Here is a 22,234-nt window from a genome sequence, read left to right on the forward strand (position 1 = left end):
CAAATAATTGAATCGATCTATCTATATATCATTTAGCGATGTTTGTTAAACGCATTTAATTACATCCAAAAATAATTAATCATTACGGTTATCACAAAATTTGAATTTGTGATATACAGAAATCAATTAACGGTATTACAACCGTATTTAACTTGGACAGACAAATAAATTTAATACAAAACAATTTTGAATACATTAACGCAATGTATATGATACATAAAGAACCAAAAATTGGTTAATAGTAGGCCCATTTTAAAAAGAATTTATTGTAGAGTTGAAAAAATCAAATTACTCGGTATGCAATAAAATCTATTTTCGGATACTGTATATTAATATTTTTGATACTTACACGGAGTCTATATATGGGACCAACATTCAAAAAAAATCTAATATTTCTATTTAAAACATATGAATACCAAACCACGCTAGATAAATAAAAGTAATATTTCCGGCCACTTATTGATTATCCGGGATTAATTGCACTGAAGAAACTTATCATCGGACCGTCCTGGTAAACATGCCTTAACCCGATTTGATCGATCGGGTGTTTGTTTACATTATCAACTTAACACTTGCAGGTGATATTTTAACGTCTTTTTTTAAGATTTGTGGATCAATATGAACTAATGATATATCAGGTAAGTTTTTATGATACACTTATTTACATTACCTTTGTAACAGAATTTATTTTGATTTTATTAAGAATTATACATGTACGTTGAAATAACTGTTATTAAATCGCTAAATGGATCTTCAAACTTGTAAGCTCGAAAATAAATCGCGTACGACTTTAATATGTCAAAAGATAGTTATCATCACACAATTTTTAAATCTTTTAATAAAAATATTAAAAGTTTTGATATAATATTAACAATTTCATATTAATCTGGAAGTCAATGATCAAAAGATTCATGCATAAGGTATCAGTTGTCTAATACTTTGCTATACATATCATACTGAGATGTACGTCACTAATCTTAAGGACTCTAATTTGTTCTATATAACAAACTGGTCGAAAATGTAAACATTTGTTGTGTTTTCTTCCAATATCCTTACAATTATACTACATTGTACGTTTATTATCTTATTGTATGATGTATTGTCTTGATGATGATGATGATGATGATGATGATGATCATCATCATCATCATCATTATTATTATTATTATTAGAAATAATGTTTTGATGTGATCAGTATGGCTGCTGGTTTAGAGATCCATGACGCGGCGTCCACTGGCGATTATGACACACTGGAAGAGTATCTGAAAAGTGGAAAAGTTGACGTGAACCTCAAAGATTCCGAGTGGAACAATAGAACAGCGTTACACTGGGCATGTGCCAAAGGTTGGTTTCCATGGTTCCATCCTAGTACTTACATCCAACATCGCTTGAAAGAATTTAAATTCTGCGCCAGCAAGGTCAAATTGTTGGCATGTCAGCCTGGGCCCGTTTCTCAAAAGTGCATATGTTTCGCCCTAAGTTCTCTTCTAAGTAGACCTATGGACATTGAAAACGCATGTCATTTAAAGGGTGTTACTTGAATCAATTTATTAAGGTGTCGATAGTTCTACTATCTTATTTTTGTTCTGCGCAGTCTCTAATAATAGCCGGATAGTAAAAATGAATCTGCTTAAAATGATGTACAAATGTACGTGAAACACCTAACTTCTAAGTTCTTTCTTTGTCCTAAGTAGGCTTTGTGAAACTGGCCCCAGATTGAAATTGCCGCAAATCTTGAAAATATAATTATATGATAAGTAATTTCCCGATACAATTGTGTTACTTGATTATTTTACAATTCTTAATTTTGTTTTTGATATATGTCAGAGTGTGATAAGTTTCCTCTATGTGCACTAATTTTGGTTCGATTAGTTCATGTGAAACAAATAATGCAAATGAATTTGTGAAAAGATTGCGAGTAAAGTACGACTGTATCTTTTTTAGGATTTGTTGAATGTATACGACTTTTACTAGACCACGGGGCTATTGGTACCTCTCGGTCCGATACTGGATGGACCCCGGCGCATTTTGCGGCGGAAACGGGAAAATTGACAGCTTTACGTGCTTTATATAATGCAAATATTCCCATTCGATTAAAAGACAAATATGGAGATACACCAAAGCGAATAGCAGAAATTTATGGACATGCTGAAATCATCAAATTTCTGGATCAGTAAGTACTGCAACGTTATTTTTAGCTCACCTGAGCAATGCTCAAGGTGAGTTTTTCTGATCACTCGATGTCCGGCGTCCGTCGTCTGTCTATCTGTCTGTCTGTCGTCTGTCAACATTTAGCTTGTGTATGCGATAGAGGCTGTATTTTTCAATTAATCTTCATGAATATTGGTCAGAATGATACCCTTGATGAAATCTAGGCCGAGTTCGAAAATGGGTCATCTTGGGTCAAAAACTAGGTCACTAGGTCAAATCAAAGAAAAACTTTGTGTATGCGATAGAGGCTGTATTTTTCAATTGATCTTCATGAATATTGGTCAGAATGATTGCCTTGATGAAATCTAGGCCGAGTTTAAAATGGGTCATCTAGGATCAAAAACTAGGTCACTAGGTCAAATCAAAGAAAAACATTATGTATGCGATAGAGGCTGTATTTTTCATTTGATCTTCATGAATATTGGTCAGAATGATTGCCTTGATGAAACTAGGCCGAGTTCAAAAATGGGTCATCTGGGGGTCAAAAACTAGGTCACTAGGTCAAATCAAAGAAAAACCTTGTGTATGCGATAGAGGCTGTATTTTTCAACTATTCTTCGTGAATTTTGGACAGAATGATAATCTTGATGAAATCTAGGCCGAGTTCGAAAATGGGTCATCTCGGATCAAAGACTAGGTCACTAGGTCAAATCAAAGAAAAACCTTGTGTATGCGATAAAGGCGGTATTTTTCAATTGATCTTCATGAATTTTGGTCAGAATGATTACCTTGATAAAATCTAGGCCGAGTTCGAAAATGGGTCATCTGGGGTCAAAAACTAGGTCACTACGTCAAATCAAAGAAAAACCTTGTGTATGCGATAGAGGCTGTATTTTTCAACTGATCTTCATGAAATTTAGCCAGAATGATTACCTTGATAAAATCTAGGCCGATTTCGAAAATGGGTTATCTGGGGTCAAAAACTAGGTCACTAGGTCAAGTCGAAGAAAAACATTGTGTATGCAATAGAGGATGTAGTTTTCAATTGATCTTCATGAAATTTGGTCAGAGTGATTGCCTTGATGAAATCTAGGTCGAGTTTGAATATGGGTTATCTGAGGTCAAAAACTAGGTCACTAGGTCAAATTAAAGAAAAATCTTGTGTATGCGATAGAGACTGTTTTTTTCAATTGATTTTAATGAAATTTGGTCAGGATGATTGCCTTAATGAAATCTAGGTCGAATTTGAATATGGGTCATCTGAGGTCAAAAACTAGGTCACTTGGTCTAATCAAAGAAAAAACTTGTGTTTGTGATAGAGGCTGTGTTTTCAATTGATCTTCATGAATTTTGGTCAGAATGATTGCCTTGATAAAATCTAGGTCGAGTTTGAACATGGGTCATCTAGGGTCAAAAACTAGGTCATATCTAAGAAAATGTTTTATCGCAAGAGACCAATTTTTTGGTCCAATCTTAATGAAAATTGGTCAGAATTTTTGTTTCCATGAAATCACTAGGTCAAACATGTTTTACACTGTTATGGTGTGTTTCTTAGGTGAGCGACCTAGGGCCATCTTGGCCCTCTTGTTGTTATAATTCTACAGTAAAATCAACTTTATAAATATCTATGTCCGAGTCGTTATGTTAAAAAATGGCAGCCTTGTTCATTTGATTTTTCAAAAAAATGTTCCTTACAGCTCATAATATACAGTTTTTCTGTAAATTGCACAAAAATAATTATATTAAGTCAGTAAACAGAAGTGTTATTATACGTACGCAAATACGAAACTAGGCGGTCATTTTTAACGTCACGAGTCGCTTTAGTAAATTATTTGCATATATTTTATTACAAAATAATTTCTTCAGATGTGCCGCAGACGAAGCGGCAGGAATCAGACCGACCGGTTTATCTCCAAAGTTCACCTCAGTGTTCAGACACAGACGATCTCAGCGTCTCTCTATGACGTCACACAGGTCAATCTCTCCGACTCCATCTGGTTACCGGTCACAATCATTTTCCGTTGTCGGGAGGTAAAGTCACCAGCTTGGTCCAAATGCCATTTAACAATACATAATTATAACATGTCAGAATTTGTAACAATACCAGGATCAACCATATCACTCAGAAGACTCTCTCGTTTACGAAGCACGATTTCCGTCAATCACTTTTGATAACTCTAATCACGCACGTGCATGTTTTGATTAATTCTGATCTCATCTTTTCTATAAAAAATAGTTTGTCCATTTTTGCTCACCTTGACCAAGCGCTCAGATGAACCGATGTGAACGTGATGCGCCTGTTGGTTATGTATATTTTTATGTATGGCCCATTGTGTGTTATTCTTTGCTCATGACCTGTTGCGTATGTCCCTTTGTGTATGGCCCTTTTGTTTATGACCCCATTGTGTATGGCCAGTTGTTTTTGATTCTTTGTGTATGGCCCGTTGTTTATGGGCAATTCTTGTAAGGCAAAATTTTGTATGACTCGATCAATATTAAATTTGGTCATCAATTAATATAAGATCAAAATGTACTTTATAATTGTTTTTCATGTAAAACCTTCAAATATTCACGTGCAGACGTTACCACTTTATTTTTAAATGCCTAATTCCTACTTTTTGTAGGCACTTAGTAGGTCGAGCGGTCGATATATTATTTAAAACGTTGTACAGTCATTGTATATTATAGAAAGTAGCTTTCTAAATTACATTAAATGAGCCGCACTATGAGAAAACCAACATAGTGCATTTGCGACCAACATGGATCCAGACCAGCCTGGTCAGGATCCATTCTGTCCGCTTTCAAAGCCTATTGCAATTAGAGAAACCGTTAGCGAACAGCATGGATCCTGACCAGACTGCGCGGATGCGCAGGCTGGTCTGGATCCATGCTGGTCGCAAATGCACTATGTTGGTTTTCTCATGGCGCGGCTCAAATGATTGTTTAATTCAGATTCCATTATATTTCATTCCTTTTCATCTAGACTGTAGTCCCAAACAGAAATAAGATATTTCTTGAAAACGCCATTTTTTTTACTTATTCTTTGTTCGCTACACGGTTGTGAGGAGCTAGAGGGGCGTTGCACATTTTATTTAAATCAAGTTTTGCTTGTTTTCCTGCTTAAAATCTATTTTCAAATGCTCATCTAATAGAAATATGACTCCTTAAGAATCGATTGTTTAGTGTATATTGATTGATAGAGGTCGGTTGAAGAACACTCTGGGTCAGACAACTCTTGTCTCTGATGGAAAATTTAGTCTTTGATGTACGGATGTTAAGATCTGAATTCGTCCCTGATCGTGCTCGACTGTTTGTTTAGATTCCTTTCCTATTCCTGTCAAAACTATGTTCCAAATGGATACTGAATGCGTTAGATTGAAAATTTTCTTCCCATATTCAAATGATCATCTAATAGAAATATGACTCCTTAAGAATCGATTGTAAGTTTGGTGTATATTGATTGACAGAGGTCGGTTGAAGAACTATATACTGTATAATCCAGGGCATAGCATGCTACAATTTGCTTCGAGTAACTGACAATTTAGCAGATATAATTTCTGTAAATACAGATCTAAAAATCACAGCATGCTTTTAAACGAATCATTGACTACTGGTTGATTCCATATAATGCTCTAAATTCGAAAATAACTGCAATTTGCCATTTAAATTTAGAGGAATTGATGTTCAGCACGTGTTCAACCTTTCAGTTATCTTTACAATTGCGCACAAAATTACTGTTCAAACAAAGATTTATCCTACCTTAATGTATTTTCTTAATTTCATAAAGACCTTTTTACTTTTATACATAAATGAACATGTATTTAACAGACATTCATGAAAAATTGAATGTTAATAAAAAAAGTAATAAGTTTCTTTGTTTATACAGGGTATATCTTTGTTATATATAATTATGTAAAGAACAGACTCATTTCAAAACTTGACGTTCCATAAACGAACAAATATTAAACTAAGATAAGACTGTAGGATAAGTGTCATTTCATTTGGAAGGTTTCTGTACAAGCAAAATGTGTCTGAGATCATCCAGACTTTACTGATTATTGGAGAAAGTTTTTATGCAGCACTGATAGCAGCCGAATCTATTGTCATTCTGATGTTGTCATTTTATATTCCGTATGAATACGGCACAAATTGTAGACTCGGAAATTTTATATTGTCTGGAGATTTTAGATAAAAAAAATCATTAACATATGCCACTTTTGCTACTTGCTGCAAGTGATTTGAATACATTGTTAGACATGGAATTGTCAGTCTAGATGCCGAACAAAGTGCCAAAGAAATTGAATTTGAATGAACTTATACCTGTAATAATTTGAAATAAATACGATTGATTTTTTTAGATGAACACGGTATCGATACGGTTTAAAGTGTCTTTAACATAACTGTTTTCCGTGGTGACTGAATCAAAGTTTGGCGTTAAAAACTGCTTCGAGTATTTACAGTAATACTGCAATGATGGTGTATATGTTAAGTCAGTTTCTACCAAATGATTAATTTTGTGTTTACGAAAAAAAAATCATTTTACAGTCAGTAGGTATTTCATTCGATTAAATCATATTCCATATAACATAAATGTATTAGTTTATTTGTAATTTTGTACGTTTATAATATACCATTGTAAATGTTTCTTGATGTCATACTGTTGGATTTACTTGTTACTATGACGACCAGGAAAATGGTTTTCGAATAGCATAGGTAAAAGCTTCATGCAAGCAGCGGATAGATAGTAGTTCATTTCATTATTACTGAATAGTAAATTCTGTACAATTTTTAAGTGAGGTTTGTGGCTAAATACAATTCCAAAATGAAACATCCAAACGCCTTGACAGCAATGGAAGTTCATTACAGAGCATAGTTGACAAAATATTAACCTGAATTTATGTTTTATTCTCTTTACAAAGTGCTGAAGAAGAACAGAGAGAAAAGGGAGTGAACAACGATGTAGACTGGGTTCCTGACGCCGAAAGAGAGACATGATATTCTGTCTTTGCAAATTGTGTGATATCAAACAATTATTTGCAAATTGAACCCTAATTAGCAGTCTTAAATGTTAAATATGTAACATGCTATTTCTTTACTGTACTGAAATGTACATCAACATCGTTTGGACACTTAGTGGCAAAACAAAATTAGATCTGAATAATATTTAAAATGATAATCACATGTTAACGTGTATGGTCTTTGATTTAGCTACAAACTAGTCATTTGCTTTAGTATATCACTTTACAAAGTCTTTTGCTTTGTGTATTTAGGATAGGTTAAAATAAATATTTTCAAAAGTAAAAATTATTGCCAATATTTCATTACATCCCTTTGAATCTTTCACATGTTTTCCATTAGGCTGACAAATAAAGAGAGCAAAGAATGGGCATACAATAGACAATTCATCCTAGCACATCTGTGGCTCTATATTATTCTCTTCTGGATTCTGTACCAGTACTGACCTGTTCTCCGCAAGTAACTGCCGACTTTCCCACATGAATCAGAGGTAGAAGATAAATTATTTTAGACACAATGTCATCAATCAAATCGTCACGGCGCTTAAATACTGAATCTGCCGGTATCTAAACGTTTTAAACAAGGTACGAAAGCCATCGACGACTGGTTATATGATGACGTTCCTATGGTGTCCCTTTGTCCTTTAGGTGAAACAGCAGTGGCTGTCTGGAAATACCACGTGACCTTCCACAAGTCACAGCATTCTAGAATGTAAATAATTGAATCAATGACGAGGTTCAAACCAATAGCATAGCAGTGAGGTACAAGTAATTTGAAATCATCGTATAGCAGCTACTTGGACGTGTAAGTCAATATCTGCAAATTAAGTACAAGTGGACAGATTTCCTGCGGCCAGAAGTTATGCAGAGCAGAAATTGTTACGGATGTATGGCCTAAAAAGTAACTTATGGGTGAATAGCTTGCTTGTTTTCTTTTATTATACCATTACGCTGTAATGTAGGAAATAGTACTCCATTCTTCATGTTTTACAAGTAGATCTATGAAATATGTATTTCCTAATTCTAATAGTTATTGTTTTGAGCTAAAATAACTAAATTTCCCTCTCGTGTATAACTCTTGCCTGAAAATTATCTATGCCAGCTATATTGCAAAAACGGCGTTCCATAAATGCGATACACCAATCGAATATCGGTAAAAAAACACATGGAAACACCCATGTGCTACACTACTTGTTGCTTTCCAATCCAGGCCGCAGGTAACAAGGGAACGAAACAACCGGCACTTTATGACCAAAATATTAGTAAATACTGAATAAAAACTAACTCAAGAATAAAGTGAATGCTTTTATTGAAATTTATCCCTCAAATTTTTTAATTTACCATAAAAATATTTGAAATATTAATAAATAATTTAAACACTTTAGATTAACAATAACAGGTAGATTTTTAAGAACTCTGCTGAAAATACTATACATCAATTAAGAAAAAAACTATTAGAGACAGAATGAAACTTAAACGTATCCAGGTATTCTTGGGATTTAGGATCTAATATTTCAAGTAGTGCTTTAATTATTATAGCGGAAATAGACTGGACATATTAATTATTCTCCCTCCTGTAAAATCAGTTTTCAGTTACCACAGGTGGCCACATCATTATTTTGAACATTTTGGTGCTACTTATTAAGATATTGATAAAAAGCGTCTATTTTTGTCTGCAGATATTTGTTTATCCAAAATCATGTTGCAGCAGATATTTCTGTCCTTAACTGGTCTTTATCATGTTGGGTTACTACAGCTTACTTCCGTCAGCGCAAACAGTAAAATCATAGTAAAAAGACTGCTTTATTTTATCTATTACAAGCTGCTTGGAATTGTTTCAATTTAATTTTGTCCGAAAAAGATTCCAAACCTAAACAAGACTAATTTTTACAGAATATTTTCATTCATATACAAATAAGAGGTGTATTATCAGCAGAGCTCTATTCCTACAACATTTTATTTTCAGAGAAGTTCTATTACAAATTTAATAACAAACAAGGCAACAAATATATATATATAACGTTAACGATTAATAGTTGAATCAATTACAAATCAAAAACAACTATTTTCAACAATATGATAAAATATTTGAAATAATAAACAAGTTAATGAATAAAATTTGAAATAACAAAAACAGTTTTTTTTTCATATTTGAACATCTATAATTCAATCCTGTCTGTGTAAGTAAATTGTCCATGTCCAAGAAAATTAGATGACTTTTTTACAAATGTCCATCGATGATGACGTCATATATCCTGTGATTTTTCTTCCATTTTGAGTCCGAATTATGAGGGATAAATCGCTGTCGTCAAGTACGTGATAAAAAATAACTAAACAGCAGCTAAAATGTCACAGAAAAATTTCAAGCGCGGCAGCCAAAAATGCGCAAATGTCCAAAATATAGTGTTCCAGCTTGCTTTGCGGTCCAATCAGATGCAAGAAATGTGTTACATACGGACACAGCAATGTCCATAGAAAACGCACATCATAAACCTCGCTAGCATGTACTTTCAGATTTCCATTTTGTAAGGGGAAATATTAGGGAAGAAATTGTGCATGCAGTGAATTTAACAAAAACGTTAGTACTTTCTCTTAATGTTTAAACGAACAATTTGGTCTGTCAAATATATCTTTCAGGCTTAATCTTTCCTTCCTATCAAAATGTACGAAAGGTGTGTAAAAATGGTTTCTAAAATCCTACGTGCAATTTCATATTTTAATCCAAAACATTTAACCGGAAGTGAGTTTCTGTTTCGTTTTTATAAAGACATTCATTTGTTACGCAATGCCTTTTTAAGTTAACTTCAAACATAATGGTGTTATCAATCACCTGGTAACTATAGTACTGGATTACCGTTAACAGGTTTTGTTGTTTTTATGTTTGTTTGTTCAATTGCTTTTATCAAAGCCTTCACATAAAACAGGACCGAGAGTGATCCATCCTTCCTCGTGACTTACTTTACCTGAAAAGAACTTATTTTGTAGCTCCTGTTCTAGCTCCTAACCTGCCAAGCTTTTGCTTAGCCTTCCTTTCAATGTAGCTGCCTTGTGACAACTCGCAGAGATAGTTATAGATTTATGTTGTTTTGAGCGTTGCTAAATGTGCAAAATACATACACATATACACATAGAAACATGCAAACGCACCATGCATACAAGTTGTGGTATAACTAGAAATAGAGATCCATATTATGAAGAAGATAGATGTCATAAAATGATGTGATATACTCCCGAGGGTAACCTAGTGGCATAGCAAGGGTCCCAAAGTCATTATGCCTGCTTCGTAGGGGGCACCTGCCAAAATTCAAAATTAAAAACATTTTTCAAATTGAAATATCTCCACATTTTATTCATAATGACTTAAATGTGTGTTTCAAGCCGGAAAAATATACATACAACTTTTTTATTGTATTATTTTGTCGTTAATTAATAAAAGCTAATGACACCGCATATAATAGGGACACCTTGTTCTAACATGTATCTGCTATAGCGTGTAATACTTTGGACTTGATAAATATCCATCTATAGCAAGAGTAACCGATCAAATTTAAACAATAACAATAACCTCATATTTTTATTCATTATATATGTAAAATATTTTTGCTAATTTAGATGACTTACAAATCAGTTGCTCTGCTTTTAATCATGGTGTTTTTCCTAATTTTGAAAGTTGAAGGTACTGTTTCTTCATAAGGGACATATTTGGATGCACAAAACACTTAAACGTGTTTCCCTCGTCTACATACGAAACTGCTTGCGCAAGAAAACAGATTAAAGTTACTAGTATTTAAAATGTAAAAAGATTCGCAAATTTAAGTTAATAGTTCAAATTTAATCGGTTTTTTAAACATGTTTTATATCATGACTTTGGACATTTTAGAGGAATAGCTTAAAGACTAGCGTTAATCGTTGAAGTGGTACAAAATGCTTTTTAACAGTTAATTAACATTCAAGTCAGTTATTTTACATTCTATTTTGAATACACACATCAAAGTCATTCATATACTTACCACATCTTCTGTAAAACAATGACTTATACCATGGCATAAAAAGAAACAATGAAAAAGGAAAAAAAGAACTTGATTAAAACACTCGTGAAAAAAGAAAAAATTGAACACATTTCGCACGCATGTGAAATGGGGGAAAATGGGAAAACATCAAAAAGGGATCAGTAGCACTTGGGTTGGTGGGTTGCTAGGGGTAAAGAAACACGCCAAACGGTTGTCAGTCGTACCGATGAAGTACACTCAATTATGAATCAAGTTCAAGTCGTGTATACTATCATTGGGAAAGAGTTTCCAAACTGAAGCAGAAGTTGTGTTGAGGTTGACGTCGACTTCAATACTAATTGTGTCCCGAGCAGAGAAGAGGGCCGAGAGTGGCGTAGCCATCTTCGTCCGTCCCACCTTAGTAAAATAATACATAATAAAAGTTTGAATGTCATTTAAGAATATGTGACACTGACGTTTTGCGAGTTAAAATTTTATTCATAAAGATATTTCTTTTCTCTTTTTTTGGCGAAAAACTAGATCCATATTTGACGAATAATGTCATTTAATTTATCTAAAAGTGTTATATTCTTCTGAAGAAATGGAGCGTTGTCCAAAATTGACAAGAAATAAGCGAAATAATGTCTTTAAGCCCGTTATTTCCTCAAAAAAGTGGAAAAATATAGAGCAATGCACTCGAGGGAATAAGACGACATGGAGCGAAATCAAAGTTTGACTATTTGACTAGTGATTACACTGTACGAGTTAGTCCTTCAACCAAATGGCCGTTAGTTACATTATATACATCAATTTAGCGGCTAAGTATTACTAAAATTGTGTAAGAGTTAATGAAGATATATTCAAAGGCAGTGCTTTCGCATTCGAACCGATCAACTTCGTATTTAGTCACGTGGTCATATGAGAGACATGCATTTAACATGACGTTATAGCTATGGAAGCGTTCGTAGAAACATGACGTTAGAACGTCTGCTATCCCAACAGCTGTCGTTTGCTCACGGTTTTGTCGATTTAGGGATAATATGCGACAACTGATTATGTAATCAGACAAAACAAATTATGAATATTCATTGTAAGATATGAATCGCAGTTTAGCAATTTGCGTTGGTACGAAATACATGGTTATGTTTCATGTATTCCATTCGCGCCACTCTGCCTAACTGATATTCAAACTTTTCATGGGGCATTGACCTTAAACCGAAAATTGCATTTTCGATGGCAAACTAATGGTTCTCATGTTGTTGTTTGAACAGATATGTTGGGTTTGGTCTCAACGTATGACCTGAACAGTTTAATCTATGAGAATCTTTCATGTTGGTAAAAAAGATATAATGCTGAAACGGTTTTTTGACGGAAGGACGCATAGATGGACTAACGGACAAAATGATATTTAGCACGTCCAGTAACCACTGTGCTGATAGTCGTTTTTTTTCAACAAAGTGCAAACATCACAGCTAAGCTCTACCTACAAGTCGTCTTTTGCAAGAAAGTGCAGACATCGCAGCTAAGCTCTACCTACAAGTCGGGTTTTTTTTTTTGCAAGAAAGTGAAAACATCGCAGCTAAGCTCTACCTACAAATTGCAGATATGTCATTTTTATGTCTACCTGGTATCTAAAGTACTATTAAAGTCAAGCGTTTACTATATACTATACTCGGAAAGAGCGAATGGACCGTAATTTAACACTAAAGTAACCGACTGCCAATATGGGAACAAGTGATAACATTTTTGTTTCATATGGTCTGAACACCAGTCTGCTAAATGCAAATATAGTTGTGCTACTATACAAGTCTTTTAACTTTTTAATAGAAAGTTTATGGCTAAAACTAATTACACTAGGTGTCAGTGGTAAAACACTTCAAATACTTAAAGGTGGATAATCAGATTTTGGCCATGTAACAGATTTGTTCGAAACTTTAGCATCTGATCATTTACACTCATTTATGTTCACTTAACACTTAATACAAATTAGATTTTCACTGGAGGTATTTTTAAAATTTCATTTTTCTATCCTGGTTGCCCAACCAAGACAGAGTTATTTTATCATAAGTATAAATTTGATAAGCATACTTTGCCTAAGGAAATGTATAAATATTAGACATATTGTAATATATTTGTAAAATAATTGCATTAAAAATTATGTATTTAGATGGAATTCATTAGAAACGCAAGTTTGAAAAATTATTATTACCTCCCTTTGCCTATCTTGGTTGCGCAACCAAGATAGATTGGAAATAAATGAATTCAGAAGCTACACACAGCTTTAAAACTTGCATTTTGGTTCAGATTGTTCAATAGTTGATATGTCTTTCAAATGCAAACGTAAAACTAGACATTGTATCGAAATAAAAAGAAATACCCAGCTTTTTATATACCTTCATATTAAAGGGAAGTAATTACAAAATTTTATAAAAATAATAAAATATACATTTCAAATAGGAATCTAACTCTATGTAATCGGTCTTTTTGTTCCTTAAATAATTCTCTACCAGAATATACAAAAAGTAAAAAATGTCATTAAATGTTGATTAAATGTGATTGACCACCTTTAACTATTATTGAGAATTAAGTTATGAATTAAGTTGTGAAAATGTTATTAATTTTATAAAGTAAATATAAATTTGAAAAGTTCAATAAGAGATCTGTCTTTCCCTATTTCTTTTCACCTTACAAGACAACTACATAATAATAAGTTTAAAAGCAGTGATTAAGGTGTGTTTCAACTGTTTCTGTGTTTTATAATTACGCACACGCCATCCATAGCAGTATGTTCTGACACAGAACTAACACTTTAAATAAGGACAGGACATATCAAAATGTTGCTGTACAAATGAAAATTATGCAAATAAGACTGACTGAAGTTATTGTTAACATTTCTGTACCAACTTAAAATTGCGAATGTGAAGTCAATGGATCTACTACTAAATTTTCGCACTGCAGTTTTGTATGACGTAGCTAAGATTCATTTATATATAATGAACTGGTCAGAACTCAGCTTAGACACAAGCGTTTGATTCAGCTAGCTGATGTTTGATTAACCACTCCGAAAGCTGAAAATAAATGATAGATCAAGAAATTTACAGGACATAGGAAATAAGTCTTGATGGACGACGCCGATAAAATGTATTATAACAGCCTTGTTTTTATCACGTTTGGTTGAGCCAAGGGACAGAAAAGGAACAACTCATCACAATAAACAAGTGTGTTAAGTTTCAACCAATTCCCGTAAATGGATTTTGAGATACTAGCTTACATTACAACTTTCCCGTTGCATAAGCCGACGCCGGTGCCAACGAATGGGTAGTTAGAAATGCTAAAGATATTTTTAGAGAAGTCGAGCTAAAACTAATTTTAATCACACTGCTTTGTTTGTGTTACTCACCGCAACTGGCATGTGTAACTGCTTATAAATTATGGGTGGTAAATCTATCTATCTATCAAACAAGATGTCTCAGCAAGTTAACTAAAAGAGATATGACTTTGATAGTTTTAGAGATAGATCAGATATAACACCGAATTCAAACATACCGATGTTTTATCAAAGCATATGACACCATTTCAAAGCACTAATGAGCTACTACCTGTATAATTTAATCAGGACTGCTAGATCATTTCATTTATGCAAGTGTTCAAAGTCAATTTTATTTTCCTAACTTTCCAAGTAGCACGGAAACAATTGGTTCTTATCTTTTTCAACTTGATCCGCGCAAAAAAACCTTTATAATTCATTTAAGGATTTCACAATTAACCAATATGACGTTCTTTCATGTTGTTAGTTCTGAATAATTACTTTGATAAATTTACATTGTTCAGTAACAAAACTTTCATATGGTCTACAATAACGTATTTCATCTATTTGCTGCATGTATTTTATGTATTTTACTGGTCTCAGGATAAATATTATGATATCTCCTGCTTTTGTTGGTCACGCAAATAAAACAAGTAAAAATGAATTTAATATTAAGTAGTCTTGTATCGCAAAATATATAACCTGTCAATAAATAAAGGTATTCAAGTAAGATAGAATGGAAGAGTGTACAAACCTGTGTCCCCAGCATAAAACGAGTGAATTGGTAATTCGGCTTTATTTGTGACAAAACCTTCGTCAAATCTCCAAACAGCGTCATTTACATCGCAGTTACATGGTAAAGATGTATTAAAACAGGAATTCGTTTCTCCGCAAGCACAGTTACCACTTCCGGGTGTGGCACCACCAAAGTAACCAGGTGATTGTTCAGTTCGGTTCTTCCAGAAAGTGGTCAAGGTATCTGGGTCAAATGGATTATGGATGATGGCTGCCTTGCAATCCCATCGCATGAACTGCGCACACTCGCTAGACTCGTCGACTATTTTAATAGCTTCACCCCACCCGGTGGTGTATGTCAGAATTGCCTCGTACATTCCTGCACCCTCGTAACCTTGTACTTGTGTTGTATTCTCTTGGTCGTGATCTGAGAAAAGATGATGTAAGTCTGAATTAGAAGTATATGTTAATATATCATTTTGACCAGCTGAGCTGTTCAAACCTTTGGCCTCTTAAGATAATTACCAGTAGGCCTATGCGACGTGTTTAGAAAAAAAAGTGCCCCGCTTACTTCCACACGAATTAATGAAAACAGCACTAGGGTAGGTGGGGGGCTGGACTGATGAAATTAAGGTAATACCCATCACAGCCTCGTGATTAGTCAGCGGTGGATAAACATTTGACCTACCTTATCAACAATATTTGAGTTCTGCGGTTATTTCAGGCAGTAACCTTATTCGGACAGATGATCAAAGATGTTAAGCATTATGAGCTGTTGTAATAAAATCAAAAATAAAAAATAAATTCAATAAAATTGAATTATACATTGTACGTTGGAGCAAAAATATAAATGATTCCTATCTGGCAATCAAATTACAGTTATAGAAGGTTATTATCATATTGTCTTACGTATAATCGTAACAGCTTTTCCAGGTTCTGTGTCAAAGTCACATTCTACTTGCACAGGTCCGTACACACTGTCTTCCCCGTCTGGGTCTACATCAGCAATACAACTTTGGTTCAAACCTCTCGAAGCCCAGTCTGCACAGTGTATAGCTGAAAAAAGTAAATAGATAAAAGATAACAAAATGAGACTGGAATGTATGGACGAGTTGTTTCCTCCAAAAGCTATATCATTTTGTAATTATAATAATTAATGTACAATTTATTGTAAAGACAACTCCTGTGGTAACTAAGTTCCAAGTTTGGTACAGATATCAACAATTCCACTACAGATGATATTCTGACTAGCAGCGTGGCTATTTAAGGAAAGGGGGGTAATGTGGGAGCCAGGGAAAAACGTAATTCTATAGTGGCAATAAGTTTACTTCACCTACAACATAATTATTTTCAGACAGACAAAAGAACTAATAATATAGTTGTGTAAGTTTCGAATTCGTCTGAAACTATTTTAAAAAAATATTTAAACAAATGGCAATAACTAATGAATGCTTTTTTATTTTATAGCTGTCTCTGTAGAATAAAAACAATTTAAAATATAATGAGCCATAGCTCGTATCATTTTACCTAGTGGTTCACATGGAAAAGTATGGCAGTGTCCGACTTCCTCTTTAGGACCCTGGCAGGCGTCGGTAAGGTCCCCATAAGACTCCCAGTCGCAAGTTCGATTGCGATATCTTGATCCACTGTTACATGTAACCGTACATAGAGTCCATTCCGACCACGGGAACCAGTCTCCAGGTACTGTTTAAAGTATCAAATAATGTGAAAGTTTTTACATGTATATTTCTGTATTCCATGAAATTTGATATATAATTAATCTCTGGGAGGTAAACACCTCTTATAGTCAATAAATATTACGCATTTATAATTTAATTCGTATAAACAAGCTTTCATATCGGAAAATCTAATTATATCAACTATATAGAATATGACGAGATAAAATTCGAAACCCCATCTTTAATCTTAATTTGAACTAGTCATACGAGAATTTAAAACATCTAGTAGAAGAACATTAAGCGTGAAAATCTAATTGCAAGAAACAGACATGCAGACAAGAGAATTCTTAATTGTTACTGATGTTATACCTGAAAACGAAAATAGATATATCATCTGAAAAAGAACTATATAAAGGATAAATGAGCCGTGCCATGAGAAAACCAACACAGTGATTTGCGACCAGCATGGATCCAGACAAGCCTGCGCATCCGCGCAGTCTGGTCAGGATCCATGCTGTTCGCTAACAGTCTCTCTTATCCCAGTAGTCTTTGAAAGTCCTGGATCCATGCTGGATCCAGGCTGGTCGCAAACCCACTATGTTGGTTTTCTCATGGCATGGCTCAAAGAACATTGTATTCCTATTAATACAAAGATTCAATGTGTAAGAAATTTCCATTATATCTCATTTGAATTCATTAAGCAGACTTTTACAGTGCTTTTAAAATCATCTCACCTGCTATTCAACAACAACCTTTATTCTCAATGCTGTTTGTTAAATCTGTTATACATAAATATGATTCATATCGTTTCTTTAAAATCAACAAGAGACGTAGAAATTCCATGAAAACCAGGTCCCGTGTTCACAAAACATTTTCAGTCTTAGCTGAGTTTGATTATGAAACTTGATATGTCATTTCTATCTAAATAGCATGTTAAAACTGAATTTAAAGTTAATACCCCTTTTCAAGTGGCCATTTAGTATTTATGGTCAGCTTCAGTTGAAATTTAACCTTGAAGATTTCGTAAAATTGATATCAAAATTTCAAACTCAAACTCAGCTGAGATCGAAAAATGTTTTGTGAACACGGGGCCAGATTTTTTTTAAAAACCATTTAAACAGCACGTTGACTTTGACCTTGATCATGTTTCGTTTTTTATTACAAAAAAAACACCAAAAGGGCCATTACTCGGACAAAATTCGCAATAAGTTTATTGCTCTTCTTTTATTATACTCATCTTTGATGACAAACAATTGTGAAAAGTTTCAAAGCTTTAGCTCTTGTTGTATTACAGAAATGTCGACATTTTTTTAATACTGTTTAAGTACATAAAGAGACATAATACAAAGCAAATGCACAAAATTGTTTTAGTTCCTGATCACCTTACTCAGCTTTTGGTGATAAACAAGTTTTAAGGTTACAACTCATATATATAGTGCATGTATTACAACAAGTATGGCGAACCAACATTTAAGCAATGAAATACCAGATTTCTCTATCTGCGAAAATGCGAAAATGGACTTAATTTTCGGTTTACCCAAATATTTAGCAACGGTAACATCGACTTTGATAAATAAAAGCCATTACCTTAGAAGTTTGAACCGTTTCCTTTTAAAATATGCGCACTAAAAATGAACCGCACACCAACACGTTTGACTACTACATCAAGACGGAATAAATAAATGAGGTATTGGTAGATTTCCCTGAAGCACAGAGCAACCAAAACACAGTCAAAGAGCCAAGCATCACTGAATAGGCCCAGAACAAAAAAAAAAAAGACTGTGGCGCTAATTTTAGTAATAGTGTTCTTAACATTGAATCCACAAACTCAATTTGCGATCACAGCATTTGTCTTATTATAAGCTACTTATTGATCAAGTTTCATTTCAATTTCTCAACCCAAACTCATTGAGCAGACATGAAGAGTTCTCGCCGTCCATCCAAGAACATCGCCAACTGATACCAAGGTTTGAAGTTTTATAAAATCTGTTTTATGAACAAGAGCTGTCAGTTGACAGCGCGCTCAACTATTCTCAGTGCTTGATAGTATAGTATAAGCTATGAGTAAAAACTTAAACATTAAAATAAGCATATTTTAAGTCGAAAAGGGGCAATAATTCAGAGTTGCCTCCTCCTTTTTACAGACTGGGCACATGATGGTAAACAAGTATGCAAAATATGAAAGCAATATCTCAATGGACTTTGAAAATATTTGGGGTGGTACGCAAACTTTCACATTACAATAAGCATATTCAAAGTCAAAAAGGGGCCATAATTCAGTCAAAATGCTTGATAGAGTTGTCTGCTCCTGTTTACTGACTGGTATCATGATGGTAAACAAGTATACAAAATATGAAAACAATATCTCAATGGACTTTGAAAATATTTGGGGTGGTACGCGAACGCAAACTTTAACATTGCAATACGCATAATCTAAGTCGAAAAGGGGCCATAATTCAGTCAAAATGCTTGATAGAGTTGTCTGCTCCTTTTTACAGACTGAGGTCATGATGTTAAACAAGTATGCAAAATATGAAAGCAATACCTCAATGGACTTTGAAAATGTTTTGGGTGGTACGCAAACTTTAACATTTGTGTGACGCTCACACTAACGCCGACGCCGGAACGAGTAGGATAGCTCCCCTATTCTTCGAATAGTCGAGCTAAAATGACATTAGAACCAGTACCAACTGACTTTGTCTTCAACGTCTGAAGCCCTGTATTTATCCTTTATCTGTTTGATTAAAAACTTAGTGTTTGATTTTAAAGATTTAATCTTACATGTTCAGACTCAGAGCAAAGTTAACCTTTTAAATCTGAGGTAACAGTTTTACAAACAATCCATAAAAAAACACATTTCCCCACGAGTCGACGATCAAATGACGCGAAAATAAAACTGTCAATAAAACACGTGAGAATTTAGGAAGTTTAGATTATATCTCATTCAATTTTCTCCTTATTTTGACAAAAAAGTGGGGACGTGACAGAAAGAAAATATCTTTGTCTTCTCTTGTAATGAGCTGATGTTATTTTTTCAAATAATACAAGAAAACGTACAAAATTCGACTCCAACATCGCAATCATGACTCAGTAAGCAAAAACCAAGCTTATATTGAACCGTTGTTTTTCTCTCCTAGACCTTGATATTGATAATAAAGGCGTATTTTCATACAAATATTACACGTCATATTTTAGAATACCATTTAAGAGAAAATGTGTGAGCTTTCCGGTGTAGCTTAGTCGTCATATCATCCGAAAGGTGTTCTGTTGCACCGGGTTAGAGCACCTATCTCGCTGCACACTTTTCTCACCCTGTGACACATAAAGCTGATCGGTGAAAATGTCTTACTCAAACAATACGCAGTTCCACATTCTCCGGATTCCTGTGTTGGTCCGTCACATTCCTCACCACCATAGTAAGGGCCATCACATATCCTATCTCTCAACCTTTGACCTCCACCACAAGTGACACTGCAGCCTTGCCAAGCCTGCCATTCTTCCCAAACTCCGTCAACTGAAGGTAAAACAAGTCAGTCCGCATATGTATTAAAGAATAAAACGAAGGATTTACCATTATTTACAAAAAAAGTTAGTTCACATTTTCGACCACTATGGCAGTTTAAGTGTGATTCAGGGTGATACTTTCCTGTTCTGATAGTATAATATTTAATTCAGCTGAATCATATCTTTTTTGACAGCAAAAAGTACACTATTCCTAAATTATGCGTCTTTGGCACTACTTAACTTGCTATTAAAAGAAATACGTCATAACAAATTAGTTATGAAAAACTGTAGACGAAGCAAGACAATTTGACTAAATTGTTTCCAAAGTATACTAACAAGATATAGGCCTACAGGCATATGCTGATTAGTTTCAGCATAAAAATATCGCTATATATTTTCTTGTTTTTCATCATCTATATGTAAAGTTGTTATATAAAAGGGAAAAAAATGTATACATACTCGGACAGTTTTGTTCGTTACAAGCTTGGGAGTCGTTAAATGGGCCTGCGCATTCGGCGCCGCCGTGGAACGGACCTTCACATGACCGATTTCTCCACTGTCTGCCTCCGCCACACGTGACGTTACACTCGTACCACGATCCCCACGTTTTAAACTCGCCGTCGACTGAAAGCCGATTTAAATAAAGATTGAACAATAAAGTAGCTCACAAACAGGATCAGTAACTATGTATGATACAAAATATACACCCTGAAAATATTTATATCTACAAAACATAAAAATCTGGATACGGTTATATAAAATCTATAATCTACTTGTATAAATATATACATTTGTATATATACGCACAAACAAAACAAAATTGATTATATTTTGTCTACAGTTATACATTCAACTAACATTTACTATTCTATAATTATATACATTATTATTAAATTTATATCACTGTGGCTTCCGAATTTATTTATCATTTGTAAAAGATGAATTTATTAAACATGAAACACTAATGTGTAAAACTAAATGTATAGTAAAAGTTTTAAAGTTCAAACAGTGAAGATATACAACAATGAGTGAAATTTTAGTGAACAGAAGGTAAGAAACTAGGTATGCATTGATCACGTGGTAGTGACAACAAATATGTAATTTCCCTATAACTATCTCGAGTCGAAACTTCACACATTAATCATGCTGTAAAATGAATAAACAGAAGGTATGAAGGGACACACGCATAGCCTCTGGTATCTCATAGCCAGAAACCATGATTGTCTCCCCTGCAAGAACTTCTATTTCGCGGCAGCCAATCAAACAACTACTTTGAGAGTAGATTTTGTTTTCATTTAGATCCTTTTTGCTGAGTTCTCCTAAACAGAACAGAATAATGTTTCAAATTTTAATTGATGTTTTGACGGCTGCTTTTAATATAAAGCACGCGAAATATTTTGTCTCCGTGGCGTATATCTGACCCGGGCAATGATGCGTGTTGCAGTCCCTGCTCTCCTTTGCAGGGCCTGAGCAATTTGCCCCTCCGTAGAAAGGACCAGTGCAGTTCCTGTATCGAGAATGGACAGCGCCACCACAAGTAACGCTGCACTCGTCCCAGTCCGTCCATGGCTCCCAAACTCCGTCCACTGTAATTAAGCATCAAATAAGATTACATACAATATCAAAATTATTAATACAGAGCCTTTTTGTAACGTGGTTAATAGTATGGTTTTGAGTTTTGACCGTTACATAGTATTTCTAGCCTAATTCGTTAATATAAATCTTTTTTTTAAAACGTAATGTACTTTTAAAATTGATTAAGTTTTTTTCAACAAGCAAGCATCTAATGAAAGTTAGCTTTATTATAAAGAGGTTTTGCGATACACTTTGTTGAGACCCATATGACTCTGACTG

General features: G+C 34.1%; 2 protein-coding genes across 5 annotated transcripts in view; one reads left to right on the forward strand and one right to left on the reverse strand.

Annotated features, from left to right (window-relative positions):
* The first annotated feature begins 480 nt into the window (after window positions 1-480).
* LOC123525378 (ankyrin repeat domain-containing protein 66-like) lies at window positions 481-7,455 on the forward strand. Of its 2 annotated transcripts, none has more exons than XM_045304381.2 (5): window positions 481-638; window positions 1,196-1,344; window positions 1,945-2,173; window positions 4,018-4,182; window positions 7,071-7,455. In XM_045304381.2, the coding sequence occupies exons 2-5, from the start codon at window positions 1,197-1,199 to the stop codon at window positions 7,144-7,146; spliced, it is 618 nt and encodes a 205-aa protein (XP_045160316.2). In that variant the 5' UTR covers window positions 481-638; window position 1,196; the 3' UTR covers window positions 7,147-7,455. The 2 variants fall into 2 exon arrangements, with proteins under 2 accessions (XP_045160316.2, XP_045160315.2); XM_045304380.2 differs by having other exon boundaries at window positions 488-638; window positions 1,173-1,344.
* Window positions 7,456-8,662: 1,207 nt separating this feature from the next.
* LOC123525901 (SCO-spondin-like) overlaps window positions 8,663-22,234 on the reverse strand; it is a 62,316-nt gene continuing 48,744 nt past the window's right edge. Inside the window, exons 21-27 of one of the 3 annotated variants that reach the window (XM_053537917.1) lie at window positions 21,802-21,966; window positions 20,840-21,004; window positions 20,226-20,390; window positions 16,725-16,901; window positions 16,107-16,253; window positions 15,217-15,624; window positions 8,663-10,460 (exon numbers count right to left, since the gene is read on the reverse strand). In XM_053537917.1, the coding sequence (XP_053393892.1) occupies window positions 10,408-10,460; window positions 15,217-15,624; window positions 16,107-16,253; window positions 16,725-16,901; window positions 20,226-20,390; window positions 20,840-21,004; window positions 21,802-21,966 (1,280 nt within the window). In that variant the 3' untranslated portion in view covers window positions 8,663-10,407. Of the gene's footprint in view, window positions 10,461-11,027; window positions 11,573-15,216; window positions 15,625-16,106; window positions 16,254-16,724; window positions 16,902-20,225; window positions 20,391-20,839; window positions 21,005-21,801; window positions 21,967-22,234 lie in introns of those variants that run through there. The other 2 variants (XM_053537915.1, XM_053537918.1) reach the window with 2 other exon arrangements.

The sequence above is a fragment of the Mercenaria mercenaria genome, chromosome 3, assembly GCF_021730395.1.
Source record: "Mercenaria mercenaria strain notata chromosome 3, MADL_Memer_1, whole genome shotgun sequence".
In the NCBI taxonomy this organism is placed as follows: Eukaryota; Metazoa; Mollusca; class Bivalvia; order Venerida; family Veneridae; genus Mercenaria; species Mercenaria mercenaria.

What these genes read in the sequence shown, in the direction of transcription:
- LOC123525378 (XM_045304381.2), top strand. Translation starts at nt 1,197, where the DNA reads ATGGCTGCTGGTTTAGAGATCCATGACGCGGCGTCCACTGGCGATTAT. An exon ending in ACACTGGGCATGTGCCAAAG is followed by an intron (nt 1,345 to 1,944) that starts GTTGGTTTCCAT and finishes TATCTTTTTTAG; the next exon opens with GATTTGTTGAATGTATACGA. An exon ending in ATCATCAAATTTCTGGATCA is followed by an intron (nt 2,174 to 4,017) that starts GTAAGTACTGCA and finishes TAATTTCTTCAG; the next exon opens with ATGTGCCGCAGACGAAGCGG.